Below are 21,263 nucleotides of genomic sequence, written 5' to 3'. Positions count from 1 at the left end.
AGAGAGGCGGAGTGCTGCGAAGGTGCCATCACGGCGGCGGAAGTGAGGGACGCGATGGCGGGATGCTCGAGGGACAAATCTCCGGGTTTGGATGGTCTGCCCTACGAGCTTTACAACTGTAAGCCAGACTTGTTTGGAGACGTCTTGGCGGCCGTGTACTGCAACTGGCAGCAAAACGGGAGCATTCCCGGTTTTGTGAGTCGAGGAGCCGTAACGCTGCTGAAGAAAGATCCAAACAAGGGGGACGTCATAGATAACTTTAGGCCCATCACTCTGCTCAATGCAGACTTGAAAATTTTGGCCAAGGTGTTAGCCAAGCGGTTGGCGCTTGTCATCGAGAAACTGATCGGCAAGGCGCAAACGTGCGCGGTGCCGGGCAGGAGCATCCATGACAACCTCCATCTGATGCGCTACATCATAGAGAGGGTAGTTAAGGAACCTGGCATGGGTGGGGCCCTGATCAATTTAGATCAATCGAAAGCTTTCGATAGGGTAGACCATCAATACTTGGAGGCTGTCCTCATAGCAGCCGGCTTCGGTCCCATTTTCCGCGGCTGGATTGCTGCCTTGTACAGAGGCATCCGTTCGGTAGTTCGCGTCAATGGGCATCTATCAAGACCCTTCGACATTGCACGTTCGGTCCGTCAGGGATGCCCCCTCTCGTCGCTTCTGTACGTGTTGACTCTCGAGCCACTACTGCGGAAGCTGGCGACGCTGAGGGGCATCCCGCGAGAGTTGGGATGCGGGACGAGCGTGTCGTCATACGCGGACGACGTCACCGTCATAGTGTCTAGCCAAAAGCACATCGAGCTTGTCGGCGAGACACTGAGAGAATACGAAGCGGTAACGGGAGCGAAAATCAACCGGGATAAGTCAGTGGGCTTGCGGCTCGGCACCTGGAGAAGCAACCCCATGCCGTCAAGTAGCGCCTCCGTCGTGGGACGTTGGACTGACGGTCCGGTTGAGATGCTCGGGGTCTGGTTTGGTCCAGACCTCCAAACGGAGAAGAACTGGGACGAGATAACGAGAAGGGTGGCCACTCTAGCCCGGCAATGGGCCGAGAGGAAGCTTTCCCTGAAAGGTCGGGCGGAGGTGGCGAACACGTACATCGCGTCCGTCATCTACTACCGCCTGACCGTCGTTCCTTGTCCCGACCCTACCATCACCAAACTGGAGCGCATCCTCTTCCGCTTCTTGTGGAAAGGAAGCGTTCCGATGGTTAGGCGATCCGTTTGCTGCCAACACCCGTTAAAAGGAGGACTGGGCATGCCGTGGTTGATGATGCGCAGACACGCGCTGAGACTGCGACATCTCCGGCTCTACGTAGACAGCGGTGAACAGGTGTGGTCGCCGTTTGTGCGGCGCGCTTTCCCGCAGCTCGTCTCCATGACCGAACTGCAGTCATGGATCAAGAAGAGGCCGAGGAAGGGCGAATGGCACCGCGAGTGTCGCGCTGCTCTTCGGCAACTCCAACAACCCGGGTCAACCTTGAGCGACTGCATCACAACTAACGCATTCTATAGTGGATTAGTGGAGGGAAGGTACGACGACGATCTCGGGGCGAACCTGGGCGTCGACGAGGAATACCTGACCCGCCTGTTTAAGACGACCTTCGGGCCGGGACCTATGGACAACTTCCAGAGATCCCTGGCCTGGCAGTGCTATCGAGAAGCACTACCCGTTCGGGATAAGCTCTACAGGCATGGCTCGAGAAACACGGGGCCGACCTGTCCGAGATGCCGGCAGAGCGACGAAACCGTTCTGCACGCACTCGTACAGTGTCCCACCATTTCCGAGCTGTGGGCTTACGTCGAACAACTGCTATCGCGTGTGGGACGAGTCGGTCTATCAGCCGAGTCTATCGTGAATATTGTCGCGCCTCCTTCCTTTAAACGGGAAGGAAGAGCTATTTTCATCGTACTTGTGGCTATGGCGAAAGAATGTGTATGGTGGACGCGTCTGAAAGGTCTAGAGACAAAGACTTTCCTCTCTGGGCAATCTCTCATCAACTTCTTCAAGTATCACCTGAAGAGGAAGTTGAGAGTAGAAAGGGAAGTCTTGTCTAGTGAATGCTTCAAAAAAAGATGGGTGAATGTAGCAAGGATGGCACGTGTGAACGACGGAGCCATCTTGAGCATAACCCTATGAACAAGAAAAAAAATAAAACAAAAAGGCAAAAGAGAGTCACTTACTGTTATAGTTTCTTCAATGAGAATATTGACCAAGGTTACCGTGGTCTTTTCCGTAGGCTTTTCCTTCCACGGCTAAACCTAAACTGTCCTCCCCTCTTTTTACACGAGAACATTACTGTGTGATACACGATCCCTATTGATCGGCCTTTCCTTTTCTTTTTTTCGATCCCTTTTGATCGAACTGCCCCTTTTTCCCTTCCTACGATCCCTTTTGATCGACACCACCAATTTTTTTTTTTTTTTTTTTTTCCTTCCTTCCCCCTCCCAAAAAGAAAAGCTCTACATTGTATTTGTCCCATCTTCGTTGAGCCCTGTGTGGCTAATAAAAGAAATGTATCTATCTATCTATCTATATATCTATCTATCTATCTATCTATCTAAATATATATTAGCCCTGTGTGGCTATAATAAAAAGATATCTATCTATCTATCTATGTATCTATCTATCTATCTATCTATCTATCTATCTATCTATCTATCTATCTATCTATCTATGTATCTATCTATGTATCTATCTATGTATCTACCTATGTATCTATCTATCTATCTATCTATATATCTATCTATCTATCTATCTATCTAAATATATATATATATATATATATATATATATATATATATATATATATATATATATATATATATATATATATATATATATATATATGTGTGTGTGTGTGTGTGTGTATATATATAAATATACATTTCTCTTCACATGTAATGCGTACACAGACAACCACATTAAATGACAGAGTCGGATATAATGAGACAAGACTGTCAGAAAGAGTGATATACTAAGACGTAATACAGCAAGTCATTGTTTAGTTTCGTGGTCTATTTTTTGAAATGACAGATGTAAAAATAACAAGAGGTAGAAAAAGAGATTCATTGTGAAGAAAAACATAGAAGATAGGAAAACAGCAGCAGAAAAGAAGATGATAAATTTTTTGTAAAAATATATTTTAGTTATCAGATCCCATTACATTTATAATATATATGACAGCAAACGATAGTGTTGTATTGTGATACCTATGTATCTGTCTATTCAATTTATCATTGTATGAATCTGTGTTTGTGTACGTGTATTTCGATCAATGGCTTTTCTTCGTGTTTTTTCGCAATCTGTACAGCAGTACATTTCTCTCCGTCTTACTTTTCACACATACACACGCATACTACGCATACAATTCCTTGCACACACATACACACATATCTCTGTACAATATAAACTACGCAGTTGCATACATATAATCCCAATATATGTATGTATGATACACACACACACACACATACACACACACGCGCACACATATTTGTTCAATTATCGAACGCTGTTTACATATTGATACATACAAATATAAACATATGTGTGATATTCACACATAAGCATTTGTGTGTGTATGTGCGTGTGTATGCGTGTGTGTGTGCATGTGTTTGTGTATGTGTGCATGTGTTTGTGTATGTGTGTGTAATTTGCACAACTCTCGAACTGCTTCTGCATAAAGATATACTTATAAGTGCGTACACACATACACACACACACACACACATTACAACGGCCTTCACTCGGATTCTATATTGCGATTTGGTAGTGTGAAGGTGCATGGTTCAGTGGTTAGAATGTCGTTCTCCCAATCATAACATAGTGAGTTTGAATTCCGGATCGGGTTGTGTTGTGTTCTTGAGCAAGACACTATTTCATGCTGCTCCAGTTCACTCAACTGTAGAAATGAGTTTGTGACATCGCTGGTCCCAAGTTGCATTGGCCTTTGACTTTCCGTGGGACAGCATCAGTGGCGTGGGGAGGGGAGACTGGTATGCATGGGCGATTGCTTGTGCCTTGGAGAGGACCTTTCTAGGTGTAATCCCATGGTCATTTCTGACCGAAAGGGGGTCTTTACCCTTTTACTATATATACACTATATGCATTTGTTAAATATTTTTGGTCCTTATATTGACCTGAACAGTCGTAGACGTGGGATCAAGCCATGGGATCAAACTCGAACCCCACGAGATTGATCCCAGAGCTGGAGGAAATAGACAGTTGTGCAATCCCTCGGCTGATAATAATTTCATTTGAGTAGGGAGGATTATTATGAAATGTAGTGTCTTACTGAAGGACGCATCGCGTCACCCGGTCAAGAAATCCAACACAACTCCATGATCGTTGGTCAAACACACTAACAACACGGGCAATGGGCGTCAACATCCTCACATTTTTCTATTAATTTCTCTTTTTCTCTCTTTCTTTCTCTCACTTTCCTTTTTCTCTCTCTCTTTCTTTCTCTCTCTCTATTTCTTTCTCTCTCTCTCTTTCTCTTTCTCTCTTTCTTTCACTCTCTCTCTCTCTCTCTATTTATGTATCTATTTGTCTCCCTTGCTCTTTCCCTGTACACACACTTACGCGCGCACACACAGCCACATGCACGGCTACACGCACAAAAATACTTCCATGATTCACTCTGATTTCTTTTTTCCTTCAATGATTCATAATAAAGATTTTTAAATTCTTCGAAATTTCTATTGGGAAATCAAAACATTTTTCATGAAAAACTGTTGCCAACATTTCATTTTTTTTTTGTTTAGTAGGTGTTGTTGGCTATTGGAACAACTAAACGGGTGATGGAAAATAGTATATATATATATATATATATATATATATATATATATATATATATATATATATATATATATATATGTATATATATATATATATATATATATATATATATATATATATATATATATATATATATATATATATATATATATATATATATATATATATATATATATGTATATATATATGTATATATTATTTTTCTGTTATCGTATCGTTAGAGCGTCAGAAGATGTCTTTCAGTGTTAGTTCTATTTACAGTTTGAGTTCACATCCCGTCGAGTCCTACTTTTCCTTTCAACCTTTTGGAGTCACCTTTTGGGGGTCGATAAAATAAAGTACCGGTCAAGGACTGGGATCGATGTACTCCCCTACCCCTTCTCCTAAAATTTCTGAGCTTAAGCCTATGTTCGATAAAATAAGTACCAGTTGAGCACTGGGGTCGATGTAATCGACTCATTTCCTCTGCCAAAATGGCTGCCCGTGCGGCGAAATTTGAAACCATTATTATTATTATTATTATTATTATTATTATTATTATTATTATTATTATTATTATTATTATTATTATTATTATTATTATTATTATCATTATTATTAGGCGAGCTGGCAGAATCGTTAGCACACCGGGTGAAATGCATAGCGGTATTTCGTCTGCCGCTACGTTCTGAGTTCTATTTCCGCCGGGATCGACTTTGGCTTCCATCCTTTCGGTGTCGATAAATTAAGTATCAGTAAAACATTGGGGTCAATTAACTCGCCTCATCCCCTTCAACAAAATTTCGGGCCTTGTGCCTTTCGCAGAAAGTATTATTATTATTATTATTATTATTATTATTATTATTATTATTATTATTATTATTATTATTATTATTATTATTATTATTATTAAGAAGGTGGCGAGCTGGCTGAATCGTTAGCACGCCGGGCGAAATGCTTAGCAGTATTTCACCTGTCGCTACGTTCTGAGTTCAAGTTTCGCCGAGGTCGACTTTACTTTTCATCCTTTCAGGGTCGATAAAATAAACACCAGTTGAACACTGGGGTTGATGTAATCGGCTCATCCCTTTCCCAAAATTGCTGCTCTTGTGGCAAAATCTGAAATCATTATTATTATTATTAAGAAGGTGGCGAGCCAGCAGAATCTTTAGCACGCCGAGCGAAACGCTAAGCAGACTTTCGTCTGTCTTCACGTTCTGGATTACAATTCTGCGCAGGTCGACTTTGCCATTCATCCTTTCGGGGTCGATAAAGTAAGTACCAGTGAAACACTAGGGTCGATGTTAATCGACTATTCCTTTCCCCACAAATCTGAGGCCTTGTGCCTCCAGTAGAAAGTATCATTATTATTATTGAGTGAGGGGAGCAGCGCATACCATCAAAGTGACACTGGTAAAATATACGAAGCGCTGTACACTCATCATGACTACCCGTCTGATAAGGGTACACCAGGCACATGCATCACAGCCACGTGGACCCAGTTGGAAATTTCTCCAGGTCAAGTAGCTTATCCCACTCAAATGGTCATTGAATAAGAGTCGTTTAAGAATGTTGAAGAAAACACCCATATTTTCAGAGGTGAATTGTTTAAACTCCAAAGAATTCTTCTCAACACATGGCTATGATACTCACCCACTACTTCTGCTTGTGATCAGAGATGCACATATCATCAGCCACCAAAGGACATGCTCAAATGGTTAAGTTCAAACAAGTGACTAGCAAACCTGTGGAATATTTGCAGTAGCTCATCTTTTATACCAAGACAAAACAATGTACATGATATCACTTCCAATCAGTTAAGTTCAGAAGCCACGTGAGCCAGTGCCTCGTACTGCGTCATGACTTCTTCTTCTTCTTCTTCTTCTTCTTCTTCTTCTTCTTCTTCTTCTTCTTCTTCTTCTTCTTCTTCTTCTTCTTCTTCTTCTTCTTCTTCTTCTTCTTCTTCTTCTTCTTATTATTATTATTATTATTATTATTATTATTATTATCATGGGCGATGGATTTATCGATCCATTAGGGCGTAGGACAAAATACCTTGTTTTATTTGTTCCACTTCTTTGTGTTCAAATCCGTCGAGACTAAATTTATCTTTTATCTTTCATTCTTTTGGTAAAACAAAATATCAGTTAAACACAGGGGAGGTTGATATCGACAAACCCACCCCTTAGCATCACTTTCCTTGTCCCTAAATTAGAAACTAATGGGATTATGAACATAAAACTATAATTTTGGACTGTTTTGATCGACCACTATTGTTTTTATTGTTGCTATTTTCATTGTTTTTGTTGCTTGTCTCACGTCATTCACAACCACACTGCCATTATGATCAAAGGCATTCCAGGTGTGCTTATACCATCTATCTATCTATCTATCTATCTATCTATCTATCTATCTATCTATCTATCTATATATCTGCGACTTATATTCAATGTGTCCTTTTTTTGCGGGCGGCTGCATTGTGGTTTGAAATGCTTTGGCTTACAGTCACACACATAATTATATGTATACATAGGAATTTTGTTATAATGACAATAATAAAAGAACAAAATTAGAGTTAGAAATCTGCCGAATTTTCTTTGCTGTTTATTTCTCCGTTGCGACCATGTTATATAGCAGGCAAATACTAGGTTGATTAAATCGGTTCTATCCATATCTTAAAATCTCCAGGCTGTGAGCCAATATAATTTTCTGTTGAGTTTGTAACCCGTATATGATTGTTGTATAACTTTTAGTAGAAAAAACAACAAGAAAACAAACAAGAAACAAAAATAAACTAGGCATTGCTTGTCAAGCCTTTGCGATTTACATTCAATGTTTCGAAAAAAAAATATGATTAGCTGTAGCCAAAATCGCGTGACCCGTCGCAATATTCGTCCTAGTAAGCTGACTTAAATGTATTTACAGTAGTATCCTTTTTGATATGAAATACTTCGTGATTAATGATTAGAGATTAGCAAATTTAATCTGATTTTGTGTAGGCATAGTGAAGTGTTCACAATTCAGGTTACTCTTGATGTGTAGCGAATCAAGAGTCTACTGATTATATATAGAGATTATCGGTTAGATTTGATCAACAGGTAGAATCGTATGATTATATGATTAAATTCTTTGTTGATATAGTAAGTGAAGATTTTGTCTTGCAGGTCTCATAGAATATTTCAAATTATGGAGGTTTACGCTGTCGTAGACGTAGGTTGGTTAGAATTCCCCCTAGCAATGGTTAGTTTAACATTTATTTCTCTAGTGAATTAAAAGAATCAATAAGTTTATTAAGGTGGACATTTGTGTCCCCGGAGTTGTTATTAACAATTTAGAGATGACATTTAAGACTTGATTGATTTTCTGGTTATATTCACTGAAATTTAGAATGATAGATGTTTTAACATTAATCGTCTTTTTTTAATTATATCTTGATGTCCCTGTTGTTATAAACATCTTTTAAGTGCTCTGAACATCTTTCAGCGCTGTCACTTCGATGAAGTCTATCTTTTTTGGAACCGTTTCTGTTACATTACTGACTACAAAGTACGTTAATTCGCATATAAGCCTTACTTTAAGTCTCTAAGGATTGAACGAGAAAGCTTGTTTCAATGCTAATATTGTAAAAATGAGATGTGTTAATTGTTCTAAATCGTCAAATGTTACAGAAATATATGACCAACTGAGTTATCATAACTGAACATGCGCAATACATACTTAATAACTTAAACACAGGCACAGACGCATTTTACTCGTTACACTATTGACAGCAGATTCACTGCTTGTCACTTTAGTATGTATTTCACATTTTCAGTCGTAATTACTTCTTTGACAACATATTTCTACGATGTTAGATGACCTTAGGACAATTGATACGTCTCACTTTACCATACCGTCTACATGTTATCGCATTGAAACAAGTATTCTGTTTTAATTTTACAGGATCTAAATAGAATGAGAGTAAGGTTAGTGTGCAGATTAACAAACGTTGTTCTCAGGAATATGATAAAAAATGAATATAGAAAACCCCGTCTTCAGCAGGGATGACAGTGAATCAAAGACCGAGGAGACAGGAATTTCCAAGATGGCTTCACACGAGTTAAATGACTAAATATTTTATTTATTTTATAGATCTAATGCTTTGGCAAAAAGCTTCTGCTTTCGCAAACACATTTTAGGTCAGTCTCACGACCCCGCCACCACTACTGGGTACTTCATAAGTACAGCTCTCCTAATCCTTTCTTATCAATACACACACACACACACACGCACACACACACACACGCACACGCACACACACAAACACACACACACACACGCGCGCACACACGCACACACACACACACACACACACACACACACACACACACACACACACACACACACACACACACACACACACACACACACACACACACACACACACAGATGTAAATTTCACAATGCTTGGATTTTTAAAAATGTAATAAATGGTTTTCGGTAAGTAAAAATAATGAAGTTTCAATATAGAAATCGGTTTGTAAACTCAGTTTGCCGATACTTTATCTTAAAGTGACAGGTTTCATAAGAAAATGCTGTTTCTCGTTGCGAATAGAACTATATCTACTGTCTTGTTTGTTTAAATCTTTCAACATCCGAACAACTTTCCTAGTTTCAAGATTTTTGTGTGTATCGTGTGTTGTAAAGAAGACGAGAAAAAATGAAGATGAAGAAGAAGTAGAAGAGGAGAAATAGTAGTAGCAGAGGTAGTAGTAGTAGTAGTAGTAGTAGATGTAGTTAAAGAAGAGGCAGGAAAGAGGAAAAAGAAGGAAAAGAAGAATCGTAACTGCAGCAACATTAACACAAGGTTATTTCAGTCATTAGTGTTTTGAATCAATGAGTCTAAAACAAATGTTATTTTGGTTTTACGCATGTGCAGAAACAATTTCCAATAATTTTTCTTTTGTTTTGTTTTACTGTACTTTTAACAGTGTTTCAGATTCCAAAATACCATAGAGATATGATATTACAATAAAAAACACAACATTGATAAATCGTTTGATAAATTTCAAATGTGTTTTACAGTTTTAAAGACATATCGCTTGGAAGATAATAAATGAATTATTTATTGCAATTTAATAATAAAAAAAAAACAAATCAAAAATAGTAATAATCGATTCATTAAATAGAATTTTTCTTTTCTGTTTAAAAATAAATTGTTTATATAAAGAAACAACAGAGTATTTAACAATTGTTTGTGTTCCTAATTAAAAAGAATATTACAGTGACTGCTTTCAATATCAAAATGACGCTGGGTTTGGTGGAGAAATCGGTAGATGACCGGACGAAATGGTTTGCTGTATTTATTTATGTTCTAAATATTGCCGGCGTTGACACTGCATCTTTGGGTCGATAAAATAAATAACTGGCAAGGACTGGAGTTGATCTAATGAACAGTGGCGTTGCTTATAATTTGTAACTTTGCGTGAATGGAAGAACTCATTGTTCATATCACTTCTTTTTATTGAAGTTTACAGAGACAGAAACTTTTAGTGAGAAACGGTACTTAGTTGTGTCTCTTTACATTCTGAGTTCAAATTTCATCCGAATTAATTTATGCAATCAAACCTCATGAAAGTAATGTAGCCTTGTGGTTAGGCTGTTAGATTTAAGATGGTAGGATTGAAGGAACGTTATATTCACGTTTTCCCCATCTGCTGGGATGAAAATAAACCATGTTGCTGCAGAGTTACGGCTCGCAAACTTTTAGCCCCAAATTTTGAAAATGTAAGACTATTACTATTGTTGCTGTTGCCACTGATGCTTTTGCTGCTGCTGATTATTGATTGATTGATCACTCATACAAATGGCTGCCTCTTATATGCTTATGAAATATAATCTATGAGGAATCGATGATTCAATCTTTTATACGCCGCCCTTTCAAATTTAGAACATTGTAGCAAAATTGAAATCAATATTTTAAGGCTTAATGAGAAAAGAAAGGGAAACGTCCAAGATACTTTTAGAGCCTCTGTGACTGGTAGCAAGAATAGAGAAAATTCTCCTCAGATTAGAGACATGGTCCGAATGATTTCAAACCCAAACGCTACGTGGTGATGTTAAAAGGCGATACACTAAATCTATCATTCTTGAAAAGATATAACTTGCATGACAGGGTTTCCGCCAGTTTTCGTCTATCAAAATTCACCAACACACACACACACACACAACTCGAGATAGTAGTCATTAACGCAAAGTTTGTTACTATTGTTAAGTGACTACGCAAGTGACTACGCAGAAATCTAGCTCCCTTTATCCTGTTTTTTATCTTCCAGTTCAGCTCTGATCATGTACACCTATCATTAATATTTCGACCGTAAATATCAAGGTTTTGGAAATATGTAGGACAACATTAGTTAAAATTCCCTTCCTTGTCTTATAAAGATAGGGTTTTATTTAGAAAAATTTGGCTGCTATTTCAAGCAGGCTTCGTTACTATATAAAGGTTCCGTTCTCTGACGGCAATAGTGTTGTAGAAGCAACTGAGAGTTAGATATAAAAAAGAAAGCTTGTAGGTCTCAGCTGATCCTAGAGTCCAAGTGACCCTACTGCCCAAGTGATTATAAACTTCATGCGATCTTGATATATAGACAATTCTAGTACTAACGCATGCCCAGTTATTTGTTTAAGCATAGTACCCAGATGAGACTAGTGCCTGCTGAACCTAGTGCCCGGATTATCTAGAACCCACGAAATCCTAGTGCTCATTTTATCTTAGCGGCCAGGTATACCTCATGCACGGGTGATCGTGGCGTGCACGTATACCCAGTAATTCAAGTAAACATATCGCCCAGGTAAAGTTTGTGTCAAAGAAAAAGTAGTGCCTAGGTTATTCAGCTGCCTTAATATGCACAGTGCTCAGGCAAGTAAGTGAGTGTATAAGTGATCCTAATGCTCACATACATTTAGTAATCTGATGATCCAGTATTTAAGTAAGCTGAATTCGTAAGTGAACTTAGTGGCTAGTTGTCCTTAAATGTTAGTGCTCAGATAAGCTTTGTACCCAGGTGAACCCAGTGCTCCTGTTGGCCGAGTATCCTAGTAATCTTTGTTCCCAGTTTAGCTTACAGCCCAAACGATCCTAATGCCTCGGTAAGCCTAGCTCGTAACTGACCTTCGTGTCGAAGTGATCTTTGTGCTCCAGTGGGTCTCGTGCCTAGAGTTTACTAGCCCATTTAAACATAGTGTTCGATTATTTTGCGATCGCTCGTTTCCATGATTTTATCTTTTTTCATGAAAGTAGTATAATCTATCATTGTAGATTTTGTGACTAACAGGACAAAAAGATTTTGCTTTTTACATTACCATAGCTTTTAAAGGTTACATAAGAGAGAGGTGCTAGTGATTTGAACCAACTCCAACTATATAAATGGTATGTATCTGGAGCCAGCTAGAGATATTCTACATGGTCACTCGACCGACTAGAAATAACAGCCAATTATACCTTAAATTACAGCATACTGTTTTGAAAAATGAAGAAGCTATTTGATAATATAGTTATCAATATAATGTATAAATAAAAAAAAACAGGTCAAGGGTGGAACGCTTTTGATCTGCCTGAGTGTCAAGCAATAATAGACGGCTTATATTTTATGGACGAGGAAAGATTGAAAGTAAACGTTGATAACCTGTGGAAGTTAAGCTCAAAATAGAAATAAAAGTGTCATAATAGTGCAAGATATTTAATCCGATACTTTACAATGTTATCAACTTAATCCCTTTAAACAAAACGCTGAAATGAAACCTACTTTTCATTACAAAGCGAGGAAAGCAGCAGGTTTTATTACCCTTTTTCTAGCCCTACGAGATTGGTGAAAGGGAGGTTAGAAGGCATTCTCGAACTGGAAATCTAATCTGAATACTAGAAACAGTGTGGACTCCGCTAAGATAGCTAAAGTGCCAGGTGGTGTTATATTAGGCGATAGATTAAAGTCTACTGTCTTAGTAAGTCACGGTAATATCTGAACTGAGAACACATGACCTCTTATCAAACGACCTAACGAATCCACCACTCCGCTATCGTGACAAATATTTTACTTCTCAACCTGTTCCACAAAGATAAAACGCAAAGTTGTCCTCAGTGGAATTTTAACTCCGAATGTAAAGAATTAAGAAAATATACAAATAAAGCAAAAGAAAAACAACGCACGGTGTTTTGTCCGACGCTCTAACCATTCGGACAATTCAGTTGATGTTAAAAGTAGTTGGAAATATTATTTACCTTGAAATTTTCTGTTTGTTTTGTGTAATGTGCTCGGCTAGTTCACTTGCCAGTTTCTTGAATTGTTTCGGATGTTGATAATTATCAATCACTAATCTAACTTGGCCCCTGAAACGGTAAAATTAGACATGAATTTAGCGCAGATTATAACAAGCATTTACTGGATTCTAGAAAGCTGAGGAACAAATTATTTTGAGTGAATTACTAGTCTCATGTAGCAGTAAATTCATACTCAGTTTTCAACCAAATATCATTACAATTTCGACACCTTATACATACACTGATGCATGTGTGTGTGGTGTGTGCGCGCGTGTGTGTGTATGTATGTATATATACGCGTGTGAGTGCTGATATATATATATTTACATACATACACATACACACGCACACACACACAGATGCACACATATACGCACACAGATGCACACAAACACACACACACACACACAAGAAAATCACGTTGCGACACATACATAATACGACATTTTGCAAAGAAATTTTTTCGAAATATGTTATCTTTTTTCATCCCCTTCCTTTTCCGTTTAGAAGAATGAAAGCACCCATACTATTTTCATAGTGAATTCTTTACTTAGAAACACTTGATTTTTAGATTATGACTCTAAGATATGAACAACCTGCAAGGTCAGGTATTATGAAATAAATTAGTATTTTAGGGTAAGGTTAAGCTTTTCCGTTTAAGTTTTTCAGTATAGGGTTAGAGTTTAGGGTTACAATTCGGGTTTAGGATTAAACAGAGAAGGAACAGGATTCAAATTAATTCAATTAATGAATATTTTCTTTTAATTATTTTGCAGAATCGTAATATGCTACTGAAAAAAGAACACAAACTTTTGAACACGAACACACGCAGTCTGTCATACCGGCCATGATGAAATACCACAAGGTATAGAAAATACGTATTCGCCTTTATATATTTATATATTTAATCCTTTATATTGAACACTCAAAATTTCATATATTCAATAAGACATATTCCATATATTCAATAAGACATTCAATACTTCATTTCATTGTACCATCCATCCTTTTTTTATTATATTATATATTATATATTCCATATTCTATATCCCACATAAATTTTACAATATAAATAAAAAACATAAAAAGCAGACAGAGTTGGAACTCTTTTAAATAAAATAATATATTCCTCTATACACGATCATACAAAACCCCCTTTTTGTATTTATTTTTACTCATATATATATATATATATATATATATGCGTGTACATATGCATAGAGATATACGCTTACATATACATACACTTAAATATTTATGACTTTATATATAGTGATTGTTGAATGAACAATGGAATCAAAACATGTGTAGAGTCAAATATTTATTGCAGTTCGTTGATGCTCGTTTTTTCAAGGTGTCTGAATATGTTTGAAAACAGGAGTCTCGAAATTTCGGCGTCAATTACAATGATGTATATGAATGTATGCGTGTTTATATATAAGCGTGTATGAGTACATACATACACACACGCACACACGCACACAGCACACACACAAACACACATATAGACGCACATGCACACACAATTATAATACAACATGAGTAATTGTTTATATATTGTTATATAATCTTATGTACATTTTTTTAGACAAAAATAATTGTTATACAATGTAAATTACATAACAGTGATGTATGGTCAAATCTTCAGAGATGTATCATATATTTATTTAATATTAATGATCTGTAAAATTCTCAACAGTATTGTCTATCGTGGAAGTGAAAACTTCTGCAAAGCAGTCATATTACGTATAAATGTTACATATATATGCCTCTGTGAAGATTTGACAATAAGTAAGGTAAGTAGTAATATTTTTGTTAATGAAAAATACGTAAATGGTGCAACTAAATATCTTAAAAATCAATATCCGTGCTTTATTTTCTACATGTATTCTATGAAATGCGCAAATTCTGGATTCATACCAATGATACGAGAGCAAATTTCACGAACAACGAATATATTGAGTAATAAATATCGTTTTTGGTCATATACTTTAAGTTTTAAATTCCCTGTGAGTTTGTGTGTTTATATATATGCAGATCTTTATACGTACATACATACATACATACATACGTACGTACATACACATGTGTGCATGTGATTGGGTGTATATATGTATATATTTCTATTTATCTGTCTCTCTTTCTATACACACACACAAATGAAGAGGTGACACTGTGAAATAAACCCCGATTTCGGATTGGTTAAGTGGAAAATTCTAACTATCAATGATGTACTCAGAATTCTAAAACTGCCTGATTAGTCATGCAGATTTACACTTTTATAATTTATTGAAATTAATCATACGCACAAGCATATACACACTAATACACACACATACGCACACAGACACACACATACGTGTGTGTAAATATATATATATATATATATATATATATATATATATATATATATATATATATATATATATACACATGTCTAATAGTAATCTGAGGGAAGCGATGAAAACTTACACTACATTTGACTTAATAAAATAAAATGAACATAAATAACTATTCGGATATTATGTATGCACCTATAAGCTGGAGGTCGATATTTAAAAAATATGCTTCTAAAACAAAACTGAAATAAGTTGATAACTAAATAATAAAATTTAAAAAATCACTCTGCTTAATTTTTTTAATAACATATTTATATCTTATTTCCCATATAAATGTCAAAGTTTCTAGGACGAAACTACAAATTTCGAAAGAGTTAATATTTTGAAAAGGAAAAGAAGAATATGTTGCGATTTCTTCCTTCGAGGAAGGAAATTTACTGTGCTCAGTCGTGCGCAGTGAATGCATCATATATAAAACTAAACAGTAGTTTCAGTGTTGGTATGCTTCTGAATTTATAGATTTTGATAGTTGATGTAGTGAATGATAATTACTAATTGCTCTAAAGAATATAGAGCACTCATTGGTAGATACTTTGCGACCACATTAAGGCTACTTGCCATCAAGTCGTCTCTTGTTTGTTGTTCAGAATGCATACACGCATGAGCAAGTGAATGAACGAGAATGGGTGAGAACGAGCGAGATGTTAGGTCTCATTTTTATATTACGAAAGAAGGCTCGGAGAGGAAGCGATGTAATTGAAAAGAAAACCAATTTTGGAAAAAAAAAAAAAAAAAATTGGAAAGCAAAGAAAAAAGATTTTCAGAATTGTAATCATTTCCTTTTAAATCCGGAATGAAAAAGCAAAAGTTAAAAACAAAAGATTTTGGTGAAGGGTGTGTGCAGTGAAAATTCATGGGTTTCCGCACACTTCCGGTCTAGTAGGTATATGTCAAGTCAAAACTCAGGTAGAGAAAACTTGGTCAGTATGCTGTGCATATGTATGGAACCTGGAACAACGGAAGTTGTGAAGTGAATATCTTGTTAATACAGCCACGAAGATCGTAATTTGACTGGTATTGATTTCATTAACTATAGAGGTTGTGAAGCGCACACTAGGCTTCGACTGTATTTGAATTCAGAGAGTATAGGGACGTAACTGCAGAGCTACAAAAATAGTTGGTTAACTGGCCTGTAACAAACAGCATTGTATCTAAATCAATGTACGGGGTGGGGGTTGCTGAAAAGTTCCTGACTTTGGGTAAAAGAAAATGCAAGAGGATCAGTTAATTACCCTGCGCGCGTAAGCGAAAGCAGGGTATTGTAATCACTCGTCTTTGTTTGTCTGTATGTTTGCAAAAATACTTGGAAACAGCTGAACGGATTTTCGCGAGATTTGGCAAAAATACTCATTGGGTGAGTGGCTCTAAATGATGAAAATTTGGTTGATTATTTTCAAACATACATAAATACATGCATAAATATGCAACTGCCTGTGTGCATGTGTGTGTGTGTGTGTGTGTGTGTGTGTGTGTGTGTGTGTGTGCGTGCGTATGTGTGTACGTGCGCGCATGTGTGCGTGTACAGTGATGGATTCGAGGATTTCGTTTATTTACGAGTTGATTTCTTAATTTCACCGGAGTATAAATACCTATAATGGTGAAACACTTCTCAAATTCCATGTAATATTTTCTATAAGTATTTCATTTTGTTCACTTTCTTTTTCATATGAATCGACACTCGTCTGCGTGTGTATAGATCATGGTGTGCCTATGCGCGTAGACACGTGCGAGTACATACAAGATACATACCTAAATACATACATAGACATGCGACTCTGTGTGTGTGTGACTGTATGTGTATGTGTGTGCGTGTGTATGTTGTGTGTATATGTATGTGTGTGTACAACGATGGATTCGAGAGTTTCGTTTATTCACGAGTTGATTTCTTAATTTCACCGGAATATAAATACCTATAATGGTGATAATTAGAAATTAAAAATAAAATAAGTCGAACTTACAAATTTCCCCGATAAATAAGTGGTCATATTATTTATATCCTACAACGTATGTTTGATTCACCTGCCATCATTGAAAAACGTTGAAAACACTTAAATTCTATGCAATATTTTCTGTAAGTATTTTGTTTACTTTCTTATTCATATGATTCGACCTTCGTCTGCGTGTGTATAGATCATGGTGTACCTAAGCGAGTAGACACGTGTGGGTACATACATACATACATACATACATAGATATGCGACGCTGTGTGTTTGTGTTTGAGTGTGTGTATGTGTGTATGGGTGTGTATAGAGATGGATTCGATGGCTTCGTTTATTTATGAGTTGATTTCTTAACTTTACCGAAGGATAAAATACCTATAATGGTGATACTTTAAAAAAAATTCAGTTCAAGTAAAAATCATGGCTAAGCAACGTATTGTAAGCCTCACTATAGTTTGTGAAAAAAATTATCTGCGCGCAGGGTGTGCATCGCCCCTCCGATGCCACTTTTTCATTATAATTGTATTTTAAGGCGGCGAGCCGGCAGAATCGTTAGCACACCGGGCAAAATCCTTAGCAGTATTTCGTCAGTCTTTACGTTCTGAGTTCAAATTCCGCCGAGGTCGACTTTGCCTTTCATCCTTTCGGGGTTCGATAAATTAAGTACCAGTTGCGTACTGGGGGTCGAACTAATCAACTGGCTCCTTCTCCCAAAATTTCGGGCCTTGTGCCTAGAGTGGACAAGATTATGATTGAATTCAACGTATTAACTATCTCAGATTCATACACTTATAGCAGAGGTCCTCCATTTTTATCTAAACGCTGTAAAAGAATTCGAAAGGTCGGGCCTCCAACCAAGCCACTCGCGATACACGTAAAGTTAGGAACTTTCCAGAATCCCTCATATTTTAACTAACATTTACTTTTGCTGCTGTATCATAAAGTCTTTGTCATCATATGTTGTCTCTTATATCTGTTAAGTAGACAGCCCTTCGTTAAGAGAGTGGACGTGGATTTGCATAAAACATTAGACATTCGGGTAAAATGCCTGCAGTACTTAATTGCCGTAATTTGCGTTCTTAATTAAAATCCTGCCGTGCTCAATTCTGCCTTTCATTATTCTGAGTTGATAATACAAAGTACCAGTCAAATATTGGTGTTGCTTTTATATCGCTAAAGCAACATTGATGTGAATAGATTTACTATGGAAGAACACAAAGAAAGAAGATATAACGAGTAAAGGAACGAAGAAAAGAAAATATTTTAGCAAGTGAGAGAGAAAGAGAGAGAGATAACGAAAAGAAATGGAATAGAAAGACATAATACTGGACAGATAGGAAGACAAAGATAGTCGGCAAAAGGAATAAGTAATACACATGTCTAATAGTAATGTATAGACAGATAGATGTATATATTGCGTTAGGAAAAGTAAAGTACTAGAAAAAAAAGAGGCAAAACTTATATATATATATATATATATATATATATATATATATATATATATATATATATATATATGTGTGTGTGTGTGTGTGTGTGTGTGTATGTGTGTGTGTGTGTGTGTCGAAACGCCGGTGTTAAAACGGGGGTAGCTGATGAAGTAGAATGTTATCTATGTGGCTTGTGTGTTTTCTCGTCTACGTTTTGTTTGCAATATCCTGTACCCAGATATGCACCTATACATACAGGTGGATGTCGGTATGCACATACCTGTACGTATATATGCATATACTCATTTACTATTTGTTATATATATATATATATATATATATATATATATATATATATATATATATATATATATATATATATATATCTATATCTATATATATATATATATATATATATATATATATATATATATATATATATATCTATCTATATATATATATATATATATATATATATATATATATATATATATATATATATATATATATATATATATATATGTATGTGTGTGTGTGTGTGTGTGTATGTATACCTACATACATATACATATTATACATATGTAAAGTGAGAGATATGAAAATAGAAAACGACAAAGAGAGTGAGAGCAAAAAACACGGACAGAAAGAGAGTGTGAAAGAAAGAGAAAAGAGAAGAGAGAAAGGTATGAGGCAACGTTGAGAAATTTTCTAGAATGTTCTTTGACTCACTTGATCAAGAAATGAAGCCCATTAAATGGCTCTCCTTGGCTGACAATACAATTCCCTGTTGTTAGTTTATAAAGGTGTAGGGCCATAGCTAAATTGGTTTTCTGTCGTACTGGCCAGTCGCGAAATAATCTATATTTTTCAATGAATGATCTCTTGGTGTGAAGTTCTTGGGTCTGATGATCAAGAAAACAATCGAGATATACCTGCCTCCTGACAACTAGAAGTTCTACGCCGTCCACGGCTACAATAGTAGCAGTTCGATTACAGTCTTTCGACATAAGCGCCAGTTCACCAAATGCTTTTCCACTGTCTGAAAGTTTAACCGTAACCACAAAACTAAATTAAATCTGTATTAAAACAAATTATTAAAGACACATATTTTTATAAAGGCATACACAATCAAACGTAAAAGTCAAGAAATGGAATCAGCAGCTAAACATCCCTCATCTCTCAGATCACATTCTAGCTGTTTCACAAAAGGACACGTTTGTTGTAGACTGCTGTGCATAGAGGTCGAGTAAATACGGTATTATTACAGATAGAACATCAATAATCGTAGATCTACTCAATCAGTGCTGATTCGGAGCTCAATAGGAAAAATAAAGTGGGAAGAAAACGGATGGAAAAATAAATACATATATAATAATTTTAAATTTTGATACAAAGCCAGCAATTTCGAGAAGGAGTAAGTCGATTATTACGACCTTAGTGCTTAACTGGTACTTATTTTATCGACCACGAATGGATGAAAGGCAAAGTCGACCACGGCGAAATTTGAACATGGAATGTAAAGACGGATGGAATGCCGCTAAGCATTTTGCCAGGCGTGCTAATGATTCTGCCAACTAGCCATCTTAAAATTAAAACGAATATATTCGGAAAAGGAAACGAAAGACAAAACTACACGAAGTTCGATCATCTTCAGGTTAATTGTTAAGGCGGGATATCAAACTAAGTGAGCTGGGTGTTGCTTACGAGGGAATATTTCATAGTTACAATGCATTAGATTATTGTCTTAGGTGACTACACACTCGCTAGCAGACATCTCAACCCTCTCGGCCCCTTCACCCTTGGCTTTACAGCACATATATGATGTAATATCTGAAAGAAAGAGTTGCATCAGTACCAGGTTGGCACTCAGTTGCAACCAAGTAGACGGCAGCAACGCAAAATGAACTGCGTTGCTCAAGGAATTGAACCTATGCTCTTATGAGCCAAACACAGGAAATATTAGGATACGCATCTTCACTCAAGTTGTTCAACCGGAAGCAAGTCTAATCAAAATGCTAAGGGTATAACACTGCCCTACAGTATTCAATGTCCCTCTAATGATTTTTCTTTTACAATATTCCATGACCTGTTTGTACGTATATCACATCGTATATTGTACAATAAAATAAATATCCTTCGTATCCTCTCATTTTCATTGCTGGCAATTCATATGCAAAACTTTAACAAATCATGATGTAAAAATGGCTATTTAATGGCTATTTAGAAGCTGTTCAATGGATTACAGAACATTAGATTTTTCAAAATGTTTAGAAAAGGTCCGTAGTCTACAGAGAACATTTCACTGGGTCGCATATCGCCACCCGCAGGCCCGCAATGCAGGGTGGTGGAAATGAGCTACTCTCATCATCGAGTGTGCCTCAACGTGATGGCCCAACCCGCTAGA

General features: G+C 36.7%; 1 protein-coding gene across 5 annotated transcripts in view; it reads right to left on the bottom strand.

Moving 5' to 3' along the window:
* The window catches only part of LOC106873828 (uncharacterized), a 147,744-nt gene that overhangs the window by 69,992 nt on the left and 56,489 nt on the right, over positions 1 to 21,263 (bottom strand). For all 5 annotated transcript variants that reach the window (XR_016241842.1, XM_089351979.1, XM_052967965.2 and 2 more), the window contains 2 exons: positions 19,589 to 19,898; positions 13,052 to 13,159 (listed from right to left, as the gene is read on the bottom strand). Coding sequence is in view for 4 of the 5 variants with exons in the window: in XM_089351979.1 (XP_089208105.1) it covers positions 13,052 to 13,159; positions 19,589 to 19,898 (418 nt within the window). In the remaining variant the exon portion in view is untranslated. The remainder of the gene's footprint in view (positions 1 to 13,051; positions 13,160 to 19,588; positions 19,899 to 21,263) is intronic.

The sequence above is a fragment of the Octopus bimaculoides genome, chromosome 5, assembly GCF_046866305.1.
Source record: "Octopus bimaculoides isolate indiv1 chromosome 5, ASM4686630v1, whole genome shotgun sequence".
Lineage (NCBI taxonomy): Eukaryota > Metazoa > Mollusca > Cephalopoda > Octopoda > Octopodidae > Octopus > Octopus bimaculoides.
This window is presented reverse-complemented; position numbering and strand designations above follow the sequence as displayed.